This window comes from Delphinapterus leucas, chromosome 2, assembly GCF_059928025.1.
Source record: "Delphinapterus leucas isolate spDelLeu-1000000601 "Yukka" chromosome 2, BTC_Dleu_Yukka2, whole genome shotgun sequence".
Lineage (NCBI taxonomy): Eukaryota > Metazoa > Chordata > Mammalia > Artiodactyla > Monodontidae > Delphinapterus > Delphinapterus leucas.
This window is the reverse complement of record NC_143130.1, coordinates 119,927,253-119,954,337: the sequence shown is the minus strand read 5'-3', so window position 1 is coordinate 119,954,337 and position 27,085 is coordinate 119,927,253. Positions and strand designations below refer to the sequence as shown.

General features: G+C 39.9%; 1 protein-coding gene across 1 annotated transcript in view; it reads left to right on the top strand.

Annotated features, from left to right (window-relative positions):
- Positions 1-27,085, top strand: part of SLC25A21 (solute carrier family 25 member 21) — a 523,712-nt gene that overhangs the window by 298,078 nt on the left and 198,549 nt on the right. The window contains exon 2 of the mRNA XM_022570698.3: positions 15,685-15,733. Within this exon, the coding sequence (XP_022426406.1) occupies positions 15,685-15,733 (49 nt within the window). The remainder of the gene's footprint in view (positions 1-15,684; positions 15,734-27,085) is intronic.

The following is a 27,085-nucleotide window of genomic DNA, read 5'->3' as shown; positions in this document are numbered from 1 at the left end:
AATTTGTTAATATGGTGTATCACGTTGATTGATTTGTGTATATTGAAGAATCCTTGCACTCCTGGAATAAACCCCACTTGATCATGGTGTATGATCCTTTTAATGTGCTGTTGGATTCTGTTTGCTAGTATTTTGTTGAGGATTTTTGCATCTATGTTCATCAGTGACATTGGCCTGTAGTTTTCTTTCTTTGTGACATCCTTGTCTGGTTTTGGTATCAGGGTGATGGTGGCCTTGTAGAATGAGTTTGGGAGTGTTCCTCCCTCTGCTATATTTTGGAAGAGTTTGAGAAGGATAGGTGTTAGCTCTTCTCTAAATGTTTGATAGAATTGGCCTGTGAAGCCATCTGGTCCTGGGCTTTTGTTTGTTGGAAGATTTGTAATCACAGTTTCAATTTCAGTGCTTGTGATTGGTCTGTTCATATTTTCTATTTCTTCGTGATTCAGTCTTGGCAGGTTGTGCATTTCTAAGAATTTGTCCATTTCTTCCAGGTTGTCCATTTTATTGGCATAGAGTTGCTTATAGTAATCTCTCATGATCTTCGGATTTCTGCAGTGTCAGTTGTTACTTCTCCTTTTCATTTCTAATTCTATTGATGTGAGTCTTCTCCCTTTTTCTCTTGATGAGTCTGGCTAATGGTTTATCAATTCTGTTTATCTTCTCAAAGAACCAGCTTTTAGTTTTATTGATCTTTGCTATCGTTTCCTTCATTTCTTTTTCATTTATTTCTGATCTGATTTTTATGTTCTCTTTCCTTCTGCTAACTTTGGGGGTTTTTTGTTCTTCTTTCTCTAATTGCTTTAGGTGCAAGGTTAGGTTGTTCACTCGAGATGTTTCCTGTTTCTTTAAGGTAGGATTGTATTGCTATAAACTTCCCTCTTAGAACTGCTTTTGCTGCCTCCCATAGGTTTTGGGTCATCGTGTCTCCATTGTCATTTGTTTCTAGGTATTTTTTGATTTCCTTTTTGATTTCTTGAGTGATCACTTGGTTATTAAGTAGCGTACTGTTTAGCCTCCATGTGTTTGTATTTTTTACAGATCTTTTCCTGTTATTGATATCTAGTCTCATAGCATTGTGGTCGGAAAAGATACTTGATACAATTTCAATTTTCTTAAATTTACCAAGGCTTGATTTGTGACCCAAGATATGATCTATCCTGGAGAATGTTCCATGAGCACTTGAGAAAAAAGTGTTCTGTTGTTTTTGGATGGAATGTCCTATAAATATCAATTAAGTCCATCTGGTTTAATGTATCATTTAAAGCTTGTGTTTCCTTATTTATTTTCATATTGGATGATGTGTCCATTGGTGAAAGTGGGGTATAAAAGTTCCCTACTATGAATGTGTTACTGTTGATTTCCCCTTTTATGGCTGTTGGTATTTGCCTTATGTATTGAGGTTCTCCTATGTTGGGTGCATAAATATTTACAATTGTTATATCTTCTTCTTGGATCAATCCCTTGATCATTATGTAGTGTCCTTCTTTGTCTCTTTTAATAGTCCTTATTTTAAAGTCATTTTGTCTGATATGAGAATTGCTACTCCAGCCTTCTTTTGGTTTCCATTTGCATGGAATATCTTTTTCCATCCCCTTACTTTCAGTCTGTATGTGTCTCTAGGTCTGAAGTGTGTCTCTTGTAGACAGCATATATATGGGTCTTGTTTTTGGATCCATTCAGCCAATCTGTGTCTTTTGGTGGGAGCATTTAGTCCATTTACATTTAAGGTAATTATCGATATGTATGTTCCTATTCCCATTGTCTTCATTGTTTTGGGTTTGTTATTGTAGGTCTTTTCCTTCTCTTGTGTTTCTTGCCTAGAGAAGTTCCTTTAGCATTTGTTGTAAAGCTGGTTTGGTGGTGCTGAACTCTCAGCTTTTGCTTGTCTGTAAAGGTTTTAATTTCTCCATCAAATCTGAATGAGATCCTTGCTGGGTAGAGTAATCTTGGTTGCAGGTTTTTCTCCTTCATCAGTTTAAATATGTCTTGCCAGTCCCTTCTGGCTTGCAGAGTTTCTGCTGAAAGATCAGCTGTTTTAACCTCATGGGGATTCCCTTGTGTGTTATTTGTTGTTTTTCCCTAGCTGCCTTTAATGTGTTTTCTTTGTATTTAATTTTTGACAGTTTGATTAATATGTGTCTTGGCATATTTCTCCTTGGATTTATCCTGTATGGGACTCTCTGTGCTTCCTAGACTTGATTAACTATTTCCTTTCCCATATTAGGGAAGTTTTCAACTATAATCTCTTCAAATATTTTCTCAGTCCCTTTCTTTTTCTCTTCTTCTTCTGGAAGCCCTATAATTCGAATGCTGGTGCGTTTAATGTTGTCCCAGAGGTCTCTGAGACTATCCTCAGTTCTTTTCATTCTTTTTTCTTTATTCTGCTCTGCAGTAGTTATTTCCACTATTTTATCTTCCAGGTCACTTATCCGTTCTTCTGCCTCAGTTATTCTGTGCTTGATCCCATCTAGAGTATTTTTAATTTCATTTATTGTGTTGTTCATCATTGTTTGTTTCATCTTTAGTTCTTCTAGGTCCTTGTTAAATGTTTCTTGCCTTTTGTCTATTCTATTTCCAAGATTTTGGATCATCTTTACTATCATTATTCTGAATTCTTTTTCAGGTAGACTGCCTATTTCCTCTTCATTTGTTAGGTCTGGTGGGTTTTTATCTTGCTCCTTCATCTTCTGTGTGTTTTTCTGTCTTCTCATTTTGCTTATCTTACTGTGTTTGGGGTCTCCTTTTTGCAGGCTGCAGGTTCGTAGTTCCCGTTGTTTTTAGTGTCTGTCCCCAGTGGCTAAGGTTGGTTCAGTGGGTTGTGTAGGCTTCCTGGTGGAGGGGACTAGTGCCTGTGTTCTGGTTGATGAGGCTGGATCTTGTCTTTCTAGTGGGCAGGTCCACGTCTGGTGGTGTGTTTTGGGGTGTCTGTGGACTTATTATGATTTTAGGCAGCCTCTCTGCTAATGGGTGGTGTTGTGTTCCTGTGTTGCTAGTTGTTTGGCATAGGGTGTCCAGCACTGTAGCTTTCTGGTCGTTCAGTGAAGCTGCGTGCTGGTGTTGAGATGGATATCTCTGGCAGATTTTTGCCGTTTGATATTATGTGGAGCTGGGACGTCTCTTGTGGACCAGTGTCCTGAAGTTGGCTCTCCCACCTCAGAGGCACAGCACTGACTCCTGGCTGCAGCACCAAGAGCCTTTCATCCACACGGCTCAGAATAAAAGGGAGAAAAAGTAGAAAGAAAGAATTAGTAGAAGTAGAAAAAAAGAAAGAAAGATGGAAAGAAGGAAAGAAAGACAGAAAGGAGGGAGGAAGGGAGGGAGGGAGGGAGGAAGGGAGGAAGGAGGGAAAGAAGGAAAGAAAGAAAGAAAGTAGATAAAGTAAGATAAAATATAATAAAGTTATTAAAATAAAAAATAATTATTATGAAAAAATTAAAAAACAAAAACGGACGGATAGAACCCTAGGACAAATGGTGGAAGCAAAGCTATATAGACAAAATCTCACACAGAAGCATACACATACACACTCACAAAAAGAGGAAAAGGGGAAAAAGTCATAAATCTTGCTCTCAACCTCCACCTCCTCAATTTGGGATGATTCATTGTCTATTCAGGTATTCCACAGATGCAGGGTACATCAAGTTGATTGTGGAGCTTTAATCCGCTGCTCCTGCGGCTGCTGGGAGAGATTTCCCTTTCTCTTCTCTGTTCTCACAGCTCCCAGGGGCTCAGCTTTGGATTTGGCCCCGCCTCTGCGTGTAGGTCGCCGGAGGGCGTCTGTTGTTCGCTCAGACAGGACGGGGTTAAAGGAGCAGCTGATTCGGTGACTCTGGCTCACTCAGGCCGGGGGGGGGCGGGGGGGGGGGAGGGGCACGGAGTGCGAGGCGGGCCTGCGGCGGCAGAGGGCAACGTGACGTTGCACCAGCCTGAGGCGTGCCGTGCGTTCTCCCGGGGAAGTTGCCCCTGTATTCTGGGACCGTGGCAGTGGCGGGCTGGACATGCTCCCCGGAAGGGGGGTGTGGATAGTAACCTGTGCTCGCATACAGGCTTCTTGGTGGCGGCAGCAGCAGCCTTAGCGTCTCATGCCCGTCTCTGGGGTCCGCGCTTTTAGCCGCGGCTCGCACCCGTCTCTGGAGCTCCTTTAAGCAGCGCTCTTAATCCCCTCCAGGTACGTGGGGAGCTTCTTGCCTCTTGGGAGGTCTGAGGTCTTCTGCCAGCGTTCGGTAGGTGTTCTGTAGGAGTTGTTCCACGTGTAGATGTATTTCTGTTGCATCTGTGGGGAGGAAGGTGATCTCCGCGTCTTACTCTTCCGCCATGTTCCCCTCGTCCCCGTCCTTTTACTTTTGAGGACTTAATCCTGTAGATTCAAAATCTCTTAAAGTGGGCTTCCCTGGTGGCGCAGTTGTTGAGATTCCGTCTGCTGATTCGTGCCCCAGTCCGGGAAGATCCCACATGCTGCAGAGCGGCTGGGCCTGTGAGCCATGGCCGCTGAGCCTGCGCGTCCGAAGTCTGTGCTCCGCAACGGGAGAGGCCACAACAGTGAGCAGCCCACGTACCGCAAAAAAAAAAAAAAAAAAAAAATCTCCTAAAGTAGTTTTGTTTGGGTTCTTGACGGCCTATGTTTATTTGTATAATTATTTTAGTTGATGTCTCAAATTTTCTACATTTCTATATGATGTACATTGGCTATTAAGTATATTAACTGCTTAAGGTGTACACATTCTGGTCATTATAAGGATCTTAGTTAAATATTTGTCAAACCATAAACTTAAAGAAACCTTGAAGATCAAAACAAAACAAAGAGAATATCTGCTGAATCTAGTTCAGGGAATGGTGAATGTCCATCAGTGTGTTTGTTCTTCACATACCTGGTATTACTCAATAATAGGATCAACATTTTGTTCATTCAACACTTTCATTCAGTATATAGATGATGTACCATACCTTGTGCTAGATACTGGAGATAAAGAGGAAAAAAAAAACAAGCTTTAATTACTATGTATTAATAAAAATGGAACTTAGTAGTCATCTCAGTGTTACCTCCACCTCTCAGCTTTCCAGCCCTCTCCTCTAGTATCTTGTCTCCAACAGGACCAGCAAGCCTCTGCTCTTACCACCATGTCCTCATGCCCATTTGTCCTCACTTCCCTCCTTCCTAGCTTCCGTAGTCAACCATTATAATCACTTTCTGGCACACATTCTTTTCGTTGCCCTCTGTCACTTCTTCATATTCATTTGGCAAAACCTCATCCTGGTTAAATATTATCCTGCCTACTCTGCCTGCACGCACACAGCTGAATGTGGCTACAGAAAATGATGCTATATTCATGACTGCTGGCCTCAAGTGGACTCTCAGTGCTACCTACTAATCATACTGCGTTTCCCTGATCCATTGCCTCCCTCACTCCTACTGACAGCTGTTTCATACCTTCTCTCTGCTCTCTCTAACACCCTCTTCCTCATCATCTCTCTCAATTGATGACCTTGCTTTCTGAGAAAATGGAAAACGGAAGCAAGCAGAAGAGAACCAACATCTAGAAATATGCTGGAATAACTAGGTACACAGTAGGCACTCAAAAGAATTTGGTGAATGAAAACCCTTCTGGACATGTACTTGTCCAACACCTAGAAAACTGAGATTAAGTACATTTAATGTTATACAGTAGCAAAGACACATACCACGGTGCTCGTTGGGATGGAAGCCATGGAGGCAAATATTGTTTCTAGTGAGTTAGTAATTTAAGAATATTAACTGAAATCAAACATTGATTATTATTTAGATAATGTTTCCGTGAGTAGTAATATATTCAATGCTATTACACATAAATATTTGTGTTATGAAATCTACCTGCCATTGTGTTTATGTAATGTCTCACACTTTAGTATCCAAATATTGTTTTTCAGCAGGTACTTATTTTACTTGAAGTGCAGTTTCATTTTTGCAAGATTTTCATGTGGAAATAAAGATTAGCTTAATCCATACTTAGTAGTAATTCTTTGCGATTAAACTGTATGGCTGAAAATGAATCAGCTTTCTTCTTTTTTTTCCCCATAAGCCAGACCTTGATAAAGCATATGGTGTATTGGGATTTACCTAGAATACTTGACTCAGTAAGCTGGATTTCCTGGGAGCATGGTACGGAGGCTGGTGTGGAATAACAGTTCAAAAATAAGAATTTGTGTAACTATGGCTCTAGGTCATGGCAAATAAACAATTAAGAGCTATCACCTAAAGGCAAGTAGTAAAGCAGTGTGATTAAGTACAGAAAACTTGGCTATATATTAATTAAGGCAATGGTGGCAAATATTTTAAAAGTTCTAAATTTTTAACTCTTTCAAGATGAACAATATGATTGCAAGAAGTAGTACTATTTAGAATAGGGAGAAAAACATTATAATTCCATCCTTCTTTTTCTTTGATGGTAATTGGTACTAGTGACTTTATTTTCTAAGTAAGAACTGGCTACTTGTGACCTAAAAACCTGAATTCTTCATTTAGCACGATGCTGTGTTATTTGCCCAAGGCCTTCTTCCTGTTTCTGGACTTCCGTCTGGTGACTAAGGCGAAGCTGGCTTTGTAGCCACATTTCCTCTCCTCTCTTTTAAGGTGCTCACGCTCTTGGAGGAGGGCAGGGGCAAGAAGCTGTTTTCCTGAGAAGTGGAAGACTGTTGCGCTCATTACCAAATCTCTATGTGGTCTAGAGAATAGAAGCATCTGCACAACAGTATAGCAAATCATAGGTGTGGTCGGTAGTTTGGTGGGTTGGTTGGTTTTCTTGGGTATCAGTTCCTAAGGATCTCTTTAAAATTCTGGGGTAGGATCATAATTCTTTTTTTTTTTTTTTTTTGTGGTACGCGGGCCTCTCACTGTTGTGGCCTCTCCTGTTGCAGAGCACAGGCTCCAGACGCGCAGGCTCAGCGGCCATGGCTCACGGGCCCAGCCGCTCTGCGGCATATGGGATCTTCCCGGACCGGGACACGAACCCGTGTCCCCTGCATCGGCAGGCGGACTCTCAACCACTGCAGCACCAGAAAAGCCCAGGATCATAATTCTTATTGTTAAATTGTCGTAAACAGAGAATATAAGCTAAAGATTAACTTACAGCACCTTTGGAAATTTGCAACAAGCAGAGTTAAAGAACTACTGGAAATTTAAAACTCTCCATGTACTATACTTTTAAAATTATTTGAACCTAATAGGATAGGCAACAGAATTTGTGGTTAGATTTGGGCAGCGTTGTGCTGGTAAATGTTTAATTTGGCTGTCTGGAAAACAAACAAATAAACAAAATCTCTGATTTGTATAGCCTTTGCCATTTTCCTTAGTGTAAATACTCCCAGCGTGGCCAATTTCAAGCTACGAACGTGATGCTGCTGAATGCATCATTGGGAAGAGAAGCATAGTGTCTGGCCTGTGAGAGCCAGCTTCTTCGCAGGGCTGGAGGGGTGGGCAGGGAGGGACTGAGTTCTGTTCCTGAGTCTTGAGACAAATAGAGGGATCCTTCTTTCCAGGCAATTCAATAAAAGAAGAAAGGAAGACCAATCCTGTGAAAAGTTATCAAACTTTTGAAGAGACTGGAATTTAATTATTCCAACCACTAAAAAGAAAAGATAATTATGTGATGTGATAGAAGTGCTAATTATTGCTACAGTGGAGATCATATTACAATACATAAATGTATTAAATCATGTTGACACCTTAAGTTTACATAATGTTATATGTCAAATATATTTCAATCAAAAAAAAAATCCTGAGGCAGAGCAAATGTCTTTTCCTTTCTGGTTGATGGACAAGTCCCCAGAATTGGGCAAGTCTTCTGTTGAATTGGAAAGAGAGGTCCTGGTACTTGGCACATATACCATAGATTCCTAATCCCTTCTTCAGCTGCCCTTCTGCATTTTGATAAACTTCCAATGCTGAAATGCTGGTCAGCTTGAACATTTTTTTCACTCAAGATAAACAAAATGCAATGCAAACTTTTTGTGAATGTATATATATTATACACACATATAATCTGTAAAACAAGTGATAAGTCTCTTTCTCTTCACATTTCCTTCTCTTTAAAGCATTTTATATATTTCTAAAGATATTTTACCATCTGCCAACCTAATCCACAGCTTATTTTTCCCCTGGTGTTTCTCATTGCATTACTGATTGTGTTAAGGTCCATATATAGCAGTTAACTTTCCATAAAAGACCAACATATCTGAAAATCGGACCATTTACCTAAGTGCACTTGGAGCTTACTTGGGGTCTAATATAAAGTTTAATAACAAAAAAGGAAACTAAAAGGATAACTTCCATTGAATTAAAATAGCAAATAACAATTTTAAAATACATTACATTGGGACTTACCTGGCAGTCCAGTGGTTAAGATTCTGTGCTCCCAATGCAGGGGGCACGGGTTCGATCCCTGGTCAGGGAGCTAAGATCCTGCATGCCACATGGCACGGCCAAAAAAAAAAAAAAGTGTGTGTGTATTACACTGAGCTGAAATTGAGTTTAAAAAATATATGCAAACTTTGCTTACAAGTGAGATTTTCATCAGTTTAATAATTTTCAAACTTTCTGTTTCTGCATTCAAAGTATGATTTTAAAAACTCACTGATTTTAAAACTCTGCCTAAACTTTTCTTCCTCCCTTGTACATGCTCTATCTACCATGATTTCTAGACCATAATGTATGCATATGTTTGTAACTAAAATGTATTTTCCTAAATTCTTAAATCAATGAGATAATAAACTCTATGAGAGCAAGAAGTATGCACCAGGAAAATTACTGCACTCCCTTTAGATTCATGCTAGCGGCCATGGCTTAGGGTTAGTTTCTTTAGAAAAATGCATGCTAACAGTAAACTTTCATGAAAATATTTGCTTCAGAATTTTCAAGGAAGGCTGTGGCTTGCCCAGAAGCATAACATTTAACAACATCTTTCAAGCCTGCCAAATCACATTGCCTATTTAGCCAATTCAGTGTGCGTAATATTAATTTACTGTGCCGCAAAGGTAGTGCACCTTAACTATTATTAGGGGAAAGTATAATATATTTGATTTCCATTTATGAGTCTCACATTGCTTGTAATTCAGTAGGGCTACCACATTTTCTGGGCAGGCTATCAAATAGGATGTTGTAATGATTTGCTTGACTAGTAGAGTAGATGAAAAAATATCAGTTCTGTCTGTAGCTGTTCTATTTTTGAATTTCAGATTTACACAGTTTGAAACCATTTATTCCCTCTGTGGTTCTCTTTAAAAAATAAAAAGATTCTTTTATATTGTAAAGAGTCATAGTTTTAAAGAGTTAAACATGTCACACGAAATCAGTTAAGGTAATAGGATAGTGTCAATTTCAGAGAACAAATGAGAAGTCTTAGGTTTAATTTGAAAATGCCAAGGAAGGGGCTATAGTACAATGCAAAAATTTTTGGTTTGATAAAAGGAAAACATAGGTCTTACTTGTAACTGATATCTTGGGGATGCTTGAATGCCTCAATTCTCTGTCTGCACTGCTATTCCTTTGTGTCTTCACGGAGATGTTGAGATGTTCTCTGATTCGTAAAATGTTACTTAATGAAATTATCTTTGGAATAATCCATTCTTTCTACAAACGAACTCATAACATTTCAGTAGACTTACTCCCTATATTAGACATTATCATGGATTCCTTGAATGACTGGGTGAATTCTCTTTGTGTACACTAAATTCTTAAAACTTCATCTTATATGTACCACTGTAAAGGAATCCCATTATTGTGTCAGGTTCATTATTTTATATCATTCCATTTCTTTTTTCAACAAATATTTATTGAGCAACTATTAGGTGTCAGGAATATTCTGGGTACTTAGTGCATATCAGTGGACAATACAGACAAAGATCTCTGCCCTGGTGAAGCTTATATTCTACTGGGAGAGACAGGAAACAATAAACATAAAAAAGAAGTAAATAATGTAGTATGTTAGAAGTTGATAAGTACCATGGAAAAAGGAAAAAGCAGAGCAGCATGAGGATTTTTTTTGGTGCTGGGGTGGGGAGGACCGGACCTCTGTGTTAGACTGGTCAGATTACTCGTTGACCATGTGAAGGAAGTTGGCCAAGTAGAATCTGGGGCAGGGGCATTCCAGGCAGAGGAAATGGCTAGCACTAAGGCCAAAAGCTGAGATAGTCCTGGCATGTTTGGGAGACAGCAGAGGCCACTGTGGCCAGAGTAGAATCAGTGAGGGGGAGAATAGTAAGAGAGTTAGTTGGTGAGAGAAGTAATGCAGGCCCGGATTATGTATGGCTTTTCTCTGAGCGAGACGGGGAGTCATTGCTGACCAGAGGAATGACATGAAATAACTTACATCTTAAACAGGATCACTTGAGTTGTTGGGTGAGAATAGATGGAAGGAGTCAAAGGTGTATGAAGGGAGACGTGTTAATGAGGTGCTGCAGTTAATCAGCTGAGAAACGGTGACCATGACTTAACCAGAAAGGGGGCGAGGGCACAGGCAATAAAGGAAGTGAGAGATGGTAGAAGTCTGGTTATATTTTGAAGTAGAGCCAATAGATTGGAAGAGGATTTTGAGAGAAAGGAGTCCAGGTTGACTCTAAGGTTGAACAGGTTGGTTTTTGTTTTGGATTTTTTTGTTTGTTTATTTTGTTCTGTTTTTTATCTTTATTGGAGTATAATTGCTTTACAATGTTTCTGCTTTATAACAAAGTGAATCAGTTATACATATACATATGTTCCCATATCTCTTCCCTCTTGCGTCTCCCTCCGTCCCATCCTCCCTATCCCACCCCTCCAGGCGGTCACAGAGCACCGAGCTGATCTCCCTGTGCTATGCGACTGCTTCCCACTAGCTATCTACCTTACGGTTGGTAGTGTGTATGTGTCCATGCCTCTCTCTCACTCCGTCACAGCTTACCCTTCCCCCTCCCCATATCCTCAAGTCCATTCTCTAGTAGGTCTGTGTCTTTATTCCTGTCTTACCGCTAGGTTCTTCATGACATTTTTTCCCTTAAATTCCATATATGTGTGTTAGCATACGGTATTTGTATTTCTCTTTCTGACTTACTTCACTCTGTATGACAGACTAGGTCTATCCACCTCATTACAAATAGCTCAATTTCGTTTCTTTTTATGGCTGAGTAATATTCCATTGTATATATGTGCCACATCTTCTTCATCCATTCATCCAATGATGGACACTTAGGTTGTTTCCATCACCTGGCTATTGTAAATAGAGCTGCAATGAACATTTTGGTACATGATTCTTTTTGAATTATGGTTTTCTCAGGGTATATGCCCAGTAGTGGGATTGCTGGGTCATATGGTAGTTCTATTTGTAGTTTTATTTATTTATTTATTTATTTTGCGGTACGCGGACCTCTCACCGTTGTGGCGTCTCCCGTTGCAGAGCACAGGCCCCGGACGCGCAGGCTCAGCGGCCATGGCTCACGGGCCCAACCGCTTTGCGACATGTGGGATCTTCCCGGACCCGGGCACGATCCCGTGTCCCCTGCATCGGCAGGTGGACTCCCAACCACTGCACCACCAGGGAAGCCCTATTTGTAGTTTTTTAAGGAACCTCCATACTGTTCTCCATAGTGGCTGTACCAATTCACATTCCCACCAGCAGTGCAAGAGTGTTCCCTTTTCTCCACGCCCTCTCCAACATTTATTGTTTCTAGATTTTTTGATGATGGCCATTCTGACCGGTGTAAGATGATATCTCATTGTAGTTTTGATTTGCATTTCTCTAATGATTAATGATGTTGAGCATTCTTTCATGTGTTTGTTGGCAGTCTGTATATCTTCTTTGGAGAAATGTCTGTTTAGGTCTTCTGCCTATTTTTGGATTGGGTTGTTTGTTTTTTTGTTATTGAGCTGCATGAGCTGCTTATAAATTTTGGAGCTTAATCCTTTGTCACTTGCTTCATTTGCAAATATTTTCTCCCATTCTGAGGGTTGTCTTTTGGTCTTGTTTATGGTTTCCTTTGCTGTGCAAAAGCTTTGAAGTTTCATTAGGTCCCATTTGTTTATTTTTGTTTTTTGAGTAGGGGTGTTGGTTAAGGCACTCAGGAGTCCCATTTTAAACATGTGGATTTTTTTTTTTTTTGGCGTTACGCAGGCCTCTCACTGTTGTGGCCTCTCCCGTTGTGGGGCACAGGCTCCGGAGCGCAGGCTCAGTGACCATGGCTCACAGGCCCAGCTGTTCCCCGGCATGTGGGATCTTCCTGGACCGGGGCACGAACCCGTGTCCCCTGCATTGGCAGGCGGACTCTCAACCACTGCGCCACCAGGGAAGCCCCAAACGTGAATTTTGAGATGTCAAATAGGCAATCAGATATTTGTCTTGACTTTGAAAGGGAAGTCTGGACTGGAAATGTAAATTGGCAAGTTGTTAGCATATAGATGGTAATTAAAACCATGGGTTGGAATGAGATCACCAAGGGAGTGAGTGTAGATAGAGACCTTCCTGAGTGAATTTCATGTATTTAGCGTTATTTACTCAGTGGGCCGATAAAGTTAAATACTCCCTCTTCTCTAAGAACTCATGGTTTGTATTTGACTACACATTTTCACAAGTGCAGGAGATGCCATTCACATAGACTACAGTGTCTGGAGATGAATATTGCAATGGCCAATATGGGGATGGGGGGAATGGTGTGGAGAGACAGTTATATATTTCTCTATATTACTGGCCATAGTATGGTGTGATAAATGCTATTCTTGATATATGTAATGGAACTGTAATATAATATTGGTAATGTAAAATGTAATATAACTGGTATATGTCATGGAACTGTAGAGAGAGGAAATGTGAATTGACTCAGTGATAAGAAGTCAGAGTAAATTTAGAAAACTCTGTTCTCAAGTAATTTATCTTAGAACAGATTAATGTATAATAGCATTGTGTATAGTTAAAATCAAAATTAAGACCTGAACTGGGGGCTTCCCTCGTGGCGCAGTGGTTGAGAGTCCGCCTGCCGACGCAGGGGACACGGGTTCGTGCCCCGGTCCGGGAAGATCCCACATGCCACGGAGTGGCTGGGCCCGTGAGTCATGGCCACTGGGCCTGTGCATCCGGAGCCTGTGCTCCGCAATGGGAGAGGCCACAGCGGTGAGAGGCCCGTGTACAGCAAAAAAAAAAAAAAAGACCTGAACTGAAGGATCACTTGACATTGTCCTTTAATAATCTATATTCAAGTCTACCTTTGGGCACCTAGTTTGTCTTCTGCATTCCCCCATTTTATTGCTAAAAAGGTTACTGAAGCCATTGCAGCACTGTTCATAGGTGAAGGCAGAGGTGGACCAGGAAGGAAGGCACAGGAATGACAACAGCATTCTAGGTTTCTATACTTGAGGATTCTGTTAGGAGTTAGCAGGGGTGGTGTGTCCCTTGGTCAGTCCATCAATGTGGTCCTGTACCTTCCATTGTCTCTTTTCTGTGGCTTAGGTTGTAAAGGGATAGTTTGGAAAAAAAGGGTCTTCTGCTTTACGTTGTAAGCATTCTAAATCTCCAAAGTAACAAAACAACCATCCCATCCACCATCCATTCTGTGAAGTGTGATGCCTTTATTGTGACTTTCTATTCCCAGCTTTAAGGATACCCTTGAGTCCTCCACCAGTGGTTATAGGCAAAGTAGGTAAAAATTGTAGAAAATGCTTCCTGGTGAAATATATATATTATCTCTCTCTCTCTCTCTCTCTAAAAATTTTTTGCAAGGTATTTACCTTACAGAAATCAGCCTTGTGTCCTAGGATGAATAATCTCAAATATAAAGCACACCCAGGCCACAGCTGAATTAAAATTTTACTTAAAAATTGTAAATATTTGTATTTTCTGTCATTCATTTTATGAGAACCATGGCATAGTTCCTTGAAGACAGTTGACAATTTGACAATAAAAGTAAACTGTTATGCAAGACTAGAATTGGAACAGAACATAAGTAGCAACATTTCACACTGTAAATAGCAACACTTAGTTTTATGCATATTGCTGTTCTCTGTTCATTGTTTTCCCTTTACATGTAAGTTTGTTCTCAGTGTGTCACTTCTGTGCCCACTTTTGAAATTCTTCATTCTTTCAGGCACCCTTGATGCTGCATCAGGCTATGTCCCAGCACTGAGCACAATACCCTGCATGCACACCCCTCTCAAGAATCATTTGTCAGTCTATTAGGTGTTGCATCATTGGTCACCTTCTCACATTTACATAGCTGCTGAACATCTGGATATGTGATCAACAATATTGCAATTCTGCATTCAAGTACTTCCTGTGCTTTATTTCATATCATATTTGCCAGTATTTCTCCATCCTTGCTTGCTTATTTGGGTTATGTTCAAACTAATGAATAAATGTAGAATAAATTGCTGCCAGTTCAGTTCATCTAGAGAATTAGCTGACATAGTGGCATGTGCAGTAACCCTAAGCAGCATTAATTTACTTATTCAACAAATTTTTATTGAGCTGGCTGCCACCTACTGTGCAAAGTGATGGGGATATAAAGGTGAATAAGGCAGGTGGAATCTCTGTCCTTGTGGAGCTTTTAGACAAGAAAACAGCTACAGTGCCATGTAATAACACAAGTCCAGGGTACTGTGGGAGCACATCACAGGGTACCTGTATCAGAATTAGGTTCAGGTACGAGTGGCAGAGAACCCAAATAGCAGTAGTTTAAAGGAAATGAAAATTTTCTTCAACGTGCATGTCTGGAGGTAGACCAGAACTCCATGATGTCACGGACTACTTCTGTCTTGTTGCTGTGCTACGTGTGACCTCCATGCCCAAAATCACTTCATTGTGCAAAATGGCTTCTCCTGCCCTAGGTCAGCATTCCACCAGAAGGAAGTAGGAAAAGGAAAGAGAGGAGCAGCCTCCTTAACTTTAAAAGACTTCCTAGAAATTGCTCAAACCACTTGCACTTACCTCCCACTGGCCAGAACTTGGTCACATGTGACCTAGCAGCAAGGAAGGCTGGGAAATATAGTATTTATTCTGAGCAACCAGGAAGAAAAGGGGATGAATACTAGGGGACAACTAACAGTCTCTGCCCCAGGATTTCTGGGAAAATAGTTGCCCAAATTGAGATCTGAAGGTAAGTAGGATTCTCAGAAGAAGTGTATGTGTGTGTATCCTCCCAGGAGGACAACATTCCAAAGAGAAGGAAAAGCTCAGGGAATTGAACACTGAAAAGAAACTGTTCTCCTTGGATGATAGTATTTGTGCTCTTCTTCTAGTTGGGCATTGACTCTTTCAGACTTAGAGGTGCTTGTGACACCGGTACATCCATGCTGTGATGAGAGAGATGGTGAATCTACCAAAGGGGAGAGGGTTGGAGCATCACTGCTTATGTGTTTGCATGTTAATAAATGTGACTGGGAGCAGTGGGAGGGTTAATGGACAGGTGATTAGATTGTTGGGAGAACATATTAATAGAAGTGAATATCATTCCTCTGTTTAAAATCTCCGTTTGTGCCAGAGCACTTATAAAGAAGTAATCACTCATGTATCTTGCTCCCATAGAAATAAAATCATGTTATTCATTAGTCTTTTGCTCCTAGCCTCTATTACCTGTCATGTCCAAGGTCCCGAGTTTTTAATTTGAAGATTCATACTTGAGAAACCAATAGGGTCAAGGAAATAAGAACCAGTGTTTACATAAGTGTTTATTGGACTTTTCTTTATCATCTTTCAGGTCTTGTAGAAATTTGCCTGATGCACCCTCTCGATGTGGTGAAAACCAGGTAAGGTTCTGCTTGAACAAGTTTTATTGACTTTGGCTGATATCCAGATTAAGATCTGTCAGAACACTAAATGCTAGAACTTGTCCTAGGCCGGTAGCTTCTCCCAAAAATGGCATTTATATTTACTTCTTAAAGAAAATACTATTTGACAGATAAAATGTAAGCAGTGAAAAGCATTTCTGGATAGGGGTCATCTGAAAGTATATAATATTTTACTGCCTTCACATGACATCCATAAGGTATAATTTGTGACTAAACTGGTAAACGAAGGAAATTTATCAAAATGATGTAAAAACTAAACTCTATCTAGTGAATTATGACAGCCGACTTTCATTTGGCATTGCATGTAACATATATGTTATATAGCATGTAACAGATTGCTATTTAATACTGAGCATTTTGATGTGAAACTCCAAAATTTCAAGTAAACTTCTTAAATGGTGCTTAAAGAATTTATTCCTACAACTGTTTGCCAATACAAAGTGCCATATTTCCTGGAAAATGCCTTTGCTCTTAAATGCCTTAAAATCAGGGCAATGTATTAAATCTGTTTACCAAGAGAAAAAAAAATCTTGTGGGTTTTAATATGATCTAGAGCAGTTTTTTAAAAGTTAAATCCATGGCTAAATTACTGAACTCTATTTTTTCATATTAAAAGGTCTGAAAGTATAGTGAAAGTTTCCATTTATTTGCATTGTGTAAAACCCAACACCATACCTAGGCTGGAGCTTAACAGCAAAAAGTGCCATGCAACAGTGATGGTCAAAACAAACCCTTACTGCCACAATTAGGAAATACTTGATGAGTCAGGCTGGTCATTGAAGGGACATGTTGCTTAATTTACCTACAGAGGCAACAGAATCTTAGTTAGGCTGGTTGCTGAAAGCAAGGGAAGGTGTCTGTGACACGCAAATAATATTACATTTCTGATAGAGATAGAGAAGATGAGAATTTGGCTTCTTTCTTGGCTTGGGAAGCTATAACAAAATTTCATAGACTGGGTGGCTTAAGCAACAGACATTTATTACAGTTCTGGAGGCTGGGAAGTCCAAGATCAAGGTGCCAGTCAATTTGGTTCTTGTTGAGAGCCCTCTTCCTGACTTGTAGACAGTCACTTTCTTGCTGTATCCTCATGTGGTGTTGGAGAGAGGAAGCGCTGATGTCTCTCTTTCTTCTTATAAAGAACACTAATCCCGTCATGGGGCTCTACCCTCATGACCTCATCTAAACCTAATCACCCCACCGCCACCAAAGGCCATCATATTGGGGGTTAGGGCTTCAATATATGAATTTGGGGGGCCGCAAACATTCAGTCCATAGCAACCTCAAGTCGCCAAACCCGAACAGAGAAAGAAGGAAATCCAAAATTATATTCAAATGTAAGGTGAGTGTACTTCCTGGAGCATCTTTTATAGAGAGTTCAGAAACAGAAAGCAAAACTCACTGGCCTTTCCTTCTTAGTTTCCGTATTAACCTTCTTTGAAAAGCCAGATTATTGTTAATCTCTCTGAGGAATAAATTGTCTTTTTCATTTAACGGTAATTTCCTAAATTAGTGCAGTGTTCAAATGAGCAAGGAGAAATAAGAATGATTTAAACAAGACCATATTGACATTACGGTTACTCATTCATTCCCTCAATCCTTCATTCATTCATTTAGCAACATGTATTGAGCACCTAGTGCTTGTGGGTTCTAGGTTATCTCTGCCCTCAGAGAGCTCACGATCTGATGAGTTAATACGAATCTCATCACAATGAATTTCAAAAACGATATCATTTCATGGTACTGGATATGAATCGGATATTTCTTGAAATGGATGTGCCAGGTTACTGGGGCTTTATGTCTTCTTTGTTATATAGATATTTTTATGAAAAGGTCATTCGTTGATTAGAATTAGTCACACACCCTTACCTAACTTCAAGGGAGAGGGAAAAGTACAATCCTTCCAGGGACCCTGAAGGAGAAGGGAACTGGATGGTGGATGGTATTTGACCTGCATAACAATAAAAACTGTATTGAATAAAGACTCACAATCATAGAATAAACTGAAAGCCCCAAACTTTTGCAGTTGGCTGAATCAGAAGTAGAATATGCAAGATTGGTAGCATTTATCACTGGGCACTAACACACAGGTGGTAGCGAGAGGACAGGACAGACTAAATTATTGCCGAAATCTTCACTATTATAGTACTGGAGATGACCACGTTTCTAAATAAGAAAAACTGTAAACCATAAAGGATAATTCATGAAACCATGTAGCATTAGTGATTTTAGCAGGTTACTTTCCCTAATGACATCCAAGGGCCTTGGATTCTAAATTGTAGCAGGCATTGTCAATGTGGGGCATGGGATACACCAAGCCAAACTTCACTTGCTTCAGTTTTCTGTGGGCTGTTTTAGCCTCTTCTCGGATATTTTCCTTGAAGAATGGGACAATGAATTAATCTGAGCATGGAAATGGCTTATTTCCCACAACATCTCATGTGCTGGAGTATGGCAAAATCAATAAGTCTAGTCTTTTGGGGTTCTATTTGTACCTAATCCTTTTCTCTGCGGAAGGAAAGAAAATAGATTCTAAAAGTGTACTTCCAGATTCTTTCTTCACAGGAATTTTTCTTTCATCATTTTTTTTGCACTCTTTAAATTACCGATTCTGTTACACCAGGCTCGAGGGAGAGGGGAGGTGGTGGTGTTACCTAAGCCCAGGCACCAGGACTACCCGGTGAAAGCCAGAACCGCAGTAGATCTGTCGAGTGGTAGCTGGTCTCAGAGGAACCCCAGCCACTGCCAGATTTCCTGCCTGAGGCAGGCAGGGAGAGGGGAAATCCTCTGGTTTCTCTCTTCTCTCTACCCTTTAGTCTCCGATCAGTGCTCCTATATGCTGAACCCAAGGAAGACTGGGAGGCCCAGCCTGGCAGAGGGCTGTCCCTCTGCATAACAGAACAGAGCAGGACAAGGGAAGAGTGAGAAATGGTCTGAAGACAAACAAACAGAACTGACACACTGTTATTTTAGTGGGATTTGGAGAAAGAGCTGACATAAACATGCATTTTCTTTTTTTAAATTGAGACATAATTGACATATAACATTATATTAGTTTCAGGTATACAACATAATGATGCAATGTTTGTATATATTGCAAAATGACCACCACAATAAGTCTAGTTAACATCCATCACAGCGCATAGCCACAATTTTCTTTTTCTTGTGATGAAAACTTTTAAGATCTACTCTCTCAGCATCTTTCAAATATACAATATAGTATTATTAACCATAGATTACATCCCCAGGACTTACTTATTTTATAACTGGAAGTTTGTACCTTTTGACCATCTTCATCCATTTTCCCCATCCCCATCCCCTGGCAACTACCAATTTGTACTCAGCATCTATGAGTTTGATTTTTTTTTTAGATTCCACATATAAGTGAGATCATACGGGTATTTGTCTATCTCTGCCTGATTTATTTCACTTAGCCTAATGCCCTCAAATTCCATCCATGTTGTTGCAAATTTCCTTCTTTTTATGTCTGAATAGCATTCTGCTGTATATATATGATATATCACATTTTCTCTATTTATTCATCATCCATTGATGGACACTTAGGTTACAAGCATGCATTTTCAATTCAGCATGTTTAACAGGAACTCACTTTGCATTTTAAAAGATGATTAGAAGTTGTAACTGATAAGAAGTAGCTTATTCTCCTCCATGTAAGTGTGGCTCTAGGGATAGACCTGATGTGAGCATAGGCTAATCACATGACAACAGCCTTGTTCTAAATGTCCCCACCTGATTTTGCAGAGGAGATTTGGCTAAGATGCCGTAAACATGGTAGTTAGGTAGAATCAAGGTCTCCTTTGAGATTCTCCCCAGAGACATGCATATACACTGTTTTATAGTTCTGTTTATACACCAAGAACTTTGTGTACAGTTACGGTTGGACCCCCAGTTAAGAACCCACACCTACAAATGACAAGACTATTCACCTGTATAACTACGAAGACCAAAGGTAGTTTAGTTTCTCACTTTATATCCTCCAGAGATTCATATTAAATAATCAGTAATATCTCATACATCTCTCATATTGTCTCTGTCTCTTTCCCTGTCTCTCTGTCTCTCCCCCTTTCCCTTCAGCTTTCCTTTCCCTACGTGGGCTTCATTTTTGGCATGGCTTCTCTCACTTGGCAGCAGGTGGCCTTAGCAGCTTCAAGCTTACATGGTCCTTGGTGTTTGTTTGTATTCTCTCTGAGACAGGATTACCTAGTATTTAAGAACCCTGGCTCTAGAGTTAGGCTGCCTGGGTTCAAATTCTGCTTCTTTATCATCCGTGTTACAGCAGTTACAGGGGAGTTACTTAACTTCCCTGTGCCTCAGTTTATCTCATCTTCAAATAGGAATAATGTGGTACCTATATTATTGTAGGAAATAAATAACTATACATATATATATAGTTATATGTATATAGTTATATATATAGTTACATATATATAGTTATATATATATATATATATATATACACACGCATACATACCTATATATGTATATATATTTATATGAAAGCATGGTGTTTAATACTGTGTCAGCAAAGGAAATGGGAACTACAAAGACAAATGGAGTTTATAAGGTAGTCAGGGAAACATGAGGGAAAATACAAAGTGTGAGAGAGGGGAAATGTTTAATATGGAGTCAGAAGGTTTCAACTTTCCAAGCCGGAAGACTTGTGTTATGTGAGCACTGCATTTAAATCCTTCCTCAGAAGGGTGTTTGCAACTAGAGAGTCCTTCTGGCTCTGAGGGCAGGAGAGCATCAGTTTCATCTATGTGTTCCTGTTGATATCATTCCACACATCATTTTAGGGCTGTGTGCTGACGTTTTTAGGTAACCCCCGTGGCAAGCACAGTGCCTGGCCTCCAGGAGGTGCCCAGTGAATGCTGTTGAACAAATGAATAAATGAGTATTGGGAAACAATCAGAAATAATAGCCCTATGAGTTCTATGGCCAAATTGGAATGTCTAGAAAATGAGTAATATGCAGCTGTGTTGTCTTCATTGAAAAACTTAAGATTTCATGAAAGAGATGGGAAGTGAGAATCTGTTGAAATAAAAAGGGAGAAATGACTTGATAGGATGGTGGGCAAAAACATTTCAAACTTTTGGTGGAGTTTTGGAGACTGGACTGGGGAAGAGTGAGATGAGAGGGTTTCCAGTAGGCGTGTCAAGATGAAAGTTGGGTGGAATGAACCTGCATACGGCATTGAAGGTACGGAGGCAGCACGAGTGACAAGCTTTGAGATGAAAAGCAAAATGCTGAACTTCATCTAGGACAGCACTGGCTAATTGAAATACAATGCATGACGCATACATAAATTTAGGTTTTCTAATAGCCACAGTTTTTAAAGTAAAAAGAAACTTTTAATACAATTACTTTTAACAATATATCTCATTTGACTATATCTTATTTGAGCTCATTTATCTAAAGCATTGTCATAGCAACATGTTAATCAATATAAAAATTATTGAGATATTTTGCATTCTTTTTTTTCATACTCAGTCCTTGAAGTCTGGTGCCTATTTTACACTTAGAGCACATCTACATACTGATAGTCACATTTCAAACGCTCAATAGCCACGTGTGGTTAGCGGTTATGAGATTAGACAACACAAGCCTAGAGTGCAATGGGGAAAGGACTTCTTTAAGGGGAAAGAGAGGTGGTCCAGTGGTTCCTTAGTAAGAAAAATACTTTTGCTTAAAATGGGTTGACAGTTGCAAATAAGCAAGGTCCTAGGTGGGAGGGAATTTTACTACATATGCATTTAATGGTCTGTACTGGTGTGTAGAGAGTGGTATTCAAAACCCCACAGATTTATGAAAGTCACAGTCCAAGGGGGTTTTAGCTTACATCCCCTTCACACTTATTCCCAGGAAGGGAAATGGCTCATTGTGCTTCAGGAAGACGGAATTACTAAATTACTAAGGTGTTCATTCTCTTTGGCCCAGAGTCATTTTTCATAATTTTTTTTTTTTTTTGCGGTACGCGGGCCTCTCACTGTTGTGGCCTCTCCCGCTGTGGAGCACAGGCTCCGGACGCGCAGGCTTAGCGGCCATGGCTCACGGGCCCAGCCGCTCCGCGGCATGTGGGATCCTCCCGGACCGGGGCACGAACCCGTGTCCCCTGCATCGGCAGGCGGACTCTCAACCACTGCGCCACCAGGGAAGCCTCATCATTTTTGTTTCGTTTCATTTTTGAATGGGGCATAAATCAGGTACAAATGAACTAAGTTACCCATCCTGTAAAGACTGAACTTTTAAAAGCCTGTCCTGTCAAAGAGCTGTGAGGCACTCTTTTTGGTGGATGCTGGGGAAGGCGGGGAGAGGTGGGGGTGAGGAGTGTCCTCACAGCTCCTTACAGATGCAGTTATAGGCTGCTGGTGAGTGGACAGGCCAATACATACCTTGGCTTTCATCCTTCCTCACATTAGGACTTAATTTGCACCGAGAAGTCTTATACTTCTCTCCAAACATGTTAATTACTGTGTGAATTCTAAAGACTCACATGGTTTGAAAATTTGGTATCCACATGTCATTATATAAGTGCTTATCGGGCTTTTACTGAAGCTGTTGAGATTGATTTACACACTCTCTCTCAGTGGCTCCCAAATCCCAGACCTGCTGAATCTGAAACTCTGGGGGTGGGGCCTATGGATATTTACGTGTAACAACCTCCTGGGTGAATCTTAAGCCTGACTGGTCACTGGGTCAGCCTTTGGGAACCATGGCTGAATACCCCATAGGCAGTTCTGTAAAAAGTCTTCATGTAAAGAATTCTTTTGTGTGTGTGTGTTAAACATCTCATTAACCTGTGGTTCTCATTGGGTCTTTTTTTCTGTATACCGCTTTGTTAGCAGTGATGGGAAGTGGAAAGGCAGAGGTTTCCCTGCGGAGGTCATTCTGTGGTTTGTGAGAGTGATATGGGAATATATTATCTACAGCCAGAGAAAACACATTCTGTCATACTGAGTGAGGTTACAGGGGCAAAAAAATCAGTGCCAGGAGGTGGGAGAGGAGTGAGCGTTGGTTGTTACAGAGGGAACGTAAATGGCTCTGATGGGTAAAAATGATTTAGAGGCATAAGCCCACCACAAACTTTATTAAAAAGAGAAATCTGAGGACAGGCTATGGTGAGAGGCTGCTTTGTGGGGAGCCCAGCAGAGAGCGAGGACCTGGGGCTGGGGAGCATCCACAGGCTCCCTTTACAGGGGGAGGGGAGCACAGCAGTGAACTTGAAAACGGACACTTAATTTAGAGGTTGGAGAGGGGACATTGAGCAGCCATTGAGGCCAACAGAACAGCAGGGTGGAAACAAGGAGCGAAACTTTTTTTTTCCCCCCAGTAGATCCTTTAAAAAGAAAAGAAAAGGAAAAAAATCCTTTTATAATGGGGAGAGAACAGTGGGAAAAGTTCAGGATGGAGTATAAAGTCAAGGCAGTAGAGTCTATAGGATTAAAAACATTACAGAGCAGCTGAGAGGGTTATTTCCATATGTTAACGATTTGTCCGTGGTATAAAACATTGAGATCACATTCAGGGTTAGACCATGGTTATGCCTGATTTCTCACCGTGCATAGAAATCCAGGGCTAGACCACTGTCATGGCTTGTTTCTAACCATGGAGAGAATGTGACTGAAGTAAAGCAAGCAAGGAGTAGAACCACATTTTTATAAACTATATTTTTGTTGCCTCTTTGTCATTTAGCTAAATCAATCAGTGGCAACTCATAATAGTATGAAATGGTTACAGAATCCCAAAAAACGTTGGTGTAACTTCAACTTTGCTTTTGAAGTTGCATGACCATATCTGGGTTTCTCTGGGATTTGTTTTATTTAATTGAAATGTCTTTCTGTACTTACTGAGCCAAAGCAAGGAAGTCCTGGGTGGTGGGCACACTGCAGCTCTGCATTGATTGAGTATGTCATTCTTTCCATGTAGTCATCATTAAAGATTTTATTTATTAACATAATCAAATAAAAATGGTGCACAGGATGGATAATATATTTGGAAGGGGTAGAGGTGATAATTAACTATGCTCTCCTTGGCATGTTGTAGGGCTGCAGTGAATATGTGTTAAGTGAATAAATGTGTGCTTTAAAATGCCATTTGCTCCCACCTAAGTTCTTTATTACAAATTAAATTCATCATTGCCAATGAGTTCATGCAAACTTTAAAAGGTCCCACATTTGTATAGTGATTTAATTAAAAAGACTAATATAATCTAAGCTTGACCCTAAAACAAGATAAAATAATCCTATTTTGTGCATTGTTAAGAATGCTGCATGACGTTGTAGATACGTGTGACTTTCTGGGGAAAGACAGAAGGTTTGGGGATGAGAGACCATAACCCCATGAAGAGATTTCATTAATATTACTCCTGGGATTCTTACTTTGACAATGTTCTGCCTCTTTGGGAAACAAGGGTTGTATCTACACTGTGGAAAACTCAGAGGGGCCCACATTAGACAGCCCACTGAACATAAACCCAGGCCATTGGCGGGGCTGGTTGCAAAAGCTTCCTGATCCATAGGAAACAATCCATGTACGTGGGCCTTTGCTGCTACCGAACAGTTTTGATCAATTCTCCAGTGGCCCAATAATAATGAGGAGGAGATAGAAAGAGAGGATATCTAAGGACCTGTTGCTCTGAGGCACTGGAGAAAAAATTGGTCCCAAAGATCTTATGCAGAATAATCTTGCTACCAGAGACTAAAATAATTTTTCAAATTTCTTAATAAGGAAAAAAAACTTTTCTTTTAAAAAAATCCAGCCAGTTCTCCCTACATAAAATAACATAGTTCTATTAGGTTAAATCAACTGTAATTCACTTTATAATCTTGAAATATTTCTAATCTTTCTTTCTTTGTCTTCCTTTTTCTTTTTCTTTCTTTCTTTCATTCTTCCTTTCTTTTTCTTTCCTCCCTTCCTTCCTTCCTTCTTTCTTTCTTCCTTTTCTTTTCGCTTTTTTGTAAATGGAGTTCTTTTTAAAATTACTTCCTAGAGGAGCATACTATTTTTATGACTCACATTGTGGAACCTTTGTAAAATGTTTCATCTCTCCTTAATTTGTGTTTTTGTCTAAATTTTTAAAATACAGATTTGGTGTTTGTTTAAAGGACAGTAGCTATTATTCCTCAACTAAGGAAATGGGCTTAGAAGATTCTCCCTTAGCTAATAAGTAAGGCATGTTCTATTTTGACACTTCTGTCTTCCTTCTGCTTAACTGCAAAGGCTTCTTCTTCTAGAGGAGCCCAGCCTGGAGGATGAGGCAAAGCATCTGTCCACTCTTCATGCCTGCCAATGGGCTTCTCTAGACGTCCTTTTTTTTTTTTAAGCTGAAAGGTAAATAATTCTTAAATGACTTTCTTATCTTTGTCATGGGAAAGTGAATTACTTCTAAAGTGAGTGTCAGCATGAAGACTACTTCCTCTGTTCCCCCCACCCCCCCACCCCCCGTCCCCATCCAGGGTTTTATCCCAATTGCTTTAAAAATTGCAGCAACTTCATTTAGTGAATGCCCATCACAGGTTCCCCTATAATGAGATATTTTGCCTTAACCATGGCTTAGATTCCAATTTTGGATTATTAGAATAGAATATGCCTATAAAATATAGGAATAAAATAAACTGATTTGGGATTATTTTGAATTAAAAAACAAATGGGATATTTTTAAGTGTTTTTTAATGCAGTTGTAAACTTTTCTCAGATAATCATCTATTTTAAGTACAGGTTTTGGGGGAAAGAGAGAATCTGAAACTAATAACCATGTCTATTTTGAGATAAGCTCTAGCTCAAAATTCAAGAAGTAAAGTAAAAGTTCAAAATGTTTGCTGTTTATCTGGCTATAGTGCTTATTTTATTTTAAATGATTTCTAGTTAAACTCTAAGCAGTGTCACCAGTGAGAATAAAATCGTCTTATCAGAGGTGTTTGCTCCCCATCTGCACTTATAAAGAGCCTGTCTCAAAGAGCTGGAATATTCCTCAAAAGTCATGTGCCATGCAGGAAACGCTTTAGGTTACTTACTTGGGTGCTTCCTGTGTCACCAGAGAACCAAAAGTGTTGAGAAAGGAGCTGCTTGAGAAGAGAAAGCACAACTGTGAGCTGACCCTTGGAACCTCGGGCCCTGCCCATGGGAGAGCTGCTTTTGAGTTGAGCATATAGTGGGAATGATGCCGAATGAAATCGGAATTGCTGGGATTGTAGCACAGCTGAAAACTATGGTTATCATGGGCATGCTAGAAGATTGTTTTTCCTTTTTGTGAAGCAAGAATAAAAATCATAAATTTCTTTAGACAAACATAAATCCAAGGCTGATAATGTAATACCATAACTGTGAACCTTGACCAAAATTGATAAAAGTTGTTTGAACATTCCTGGAAAATCGATTAATTCTCAAAATATTCTTGTTGAGATGGCTTAAATTGCCTGTATTGCTTTTGCTTTGCAGTCAGGGCACAGCTGAGATTTAGTTTTGACATAATGAAGAAGTTTGCAAGATGATAAATAGAGCTGTATATTCTCTGGATGCAACTCTACGTGCTCTGGGCCAAATTCCTACAGAATAAAATTTTCCCATTTGGGGCTTATTGAATAATATTTTCTCCAGTGAAACTTTTGCAAGTACTGAATAGGTTACATACTTTCATAGCAAAAACAATCCAAAATTAAACCGACTATCCTCAATTTTTGGTAATCAAACTCTATCTGGGATATGCATTTCTCTTTTTTATGAAGAAACACAACATATGGCAAATGTCTATCAGATCTAATTGAGTACTGTTAAATTCTCAAGAAAAAAAGCCTTTAGAATTTAAATTATCTCTGTGTTTGTGTCCTTTTAAATTCTGAAAAGTAACCAGTAACCAGTATACTTAAAAAAAAATTTTTTTTCAGATGTTCTAAAGTGGGAACTGGTTAGAATTCTGACCCATTTTCCTTCCAAAAGAACAGGTTAGCAGAAATGATCCCTTTGTAGACAGGCTTTAAGTGTCAAGCGAGAATGGTTAACACATTAACTCCGAGAGACATCTAATCAAGCAGGAAGATGAACGCAGGAGCCCAGCATTCTGGTTCAATGCTGTCGGCTCCGGTGATGGGAGTCAATGGAACGCTCTGGGACCTGATTCTTCACCTGGAAATGAAGGCTGTTCTCCTAAATGATCTCAGAGTCTTCTTCCAGTTTGATATTCTGTGTTTCCAAAGCCACGTTTTCATTGCTCAAAAATAACGTGATCTTAGTACATGTCCAGCAGTGGGATTTCTCTGTTGAACGTGCCAAGCTTTCTCCTGTCTCAGAACC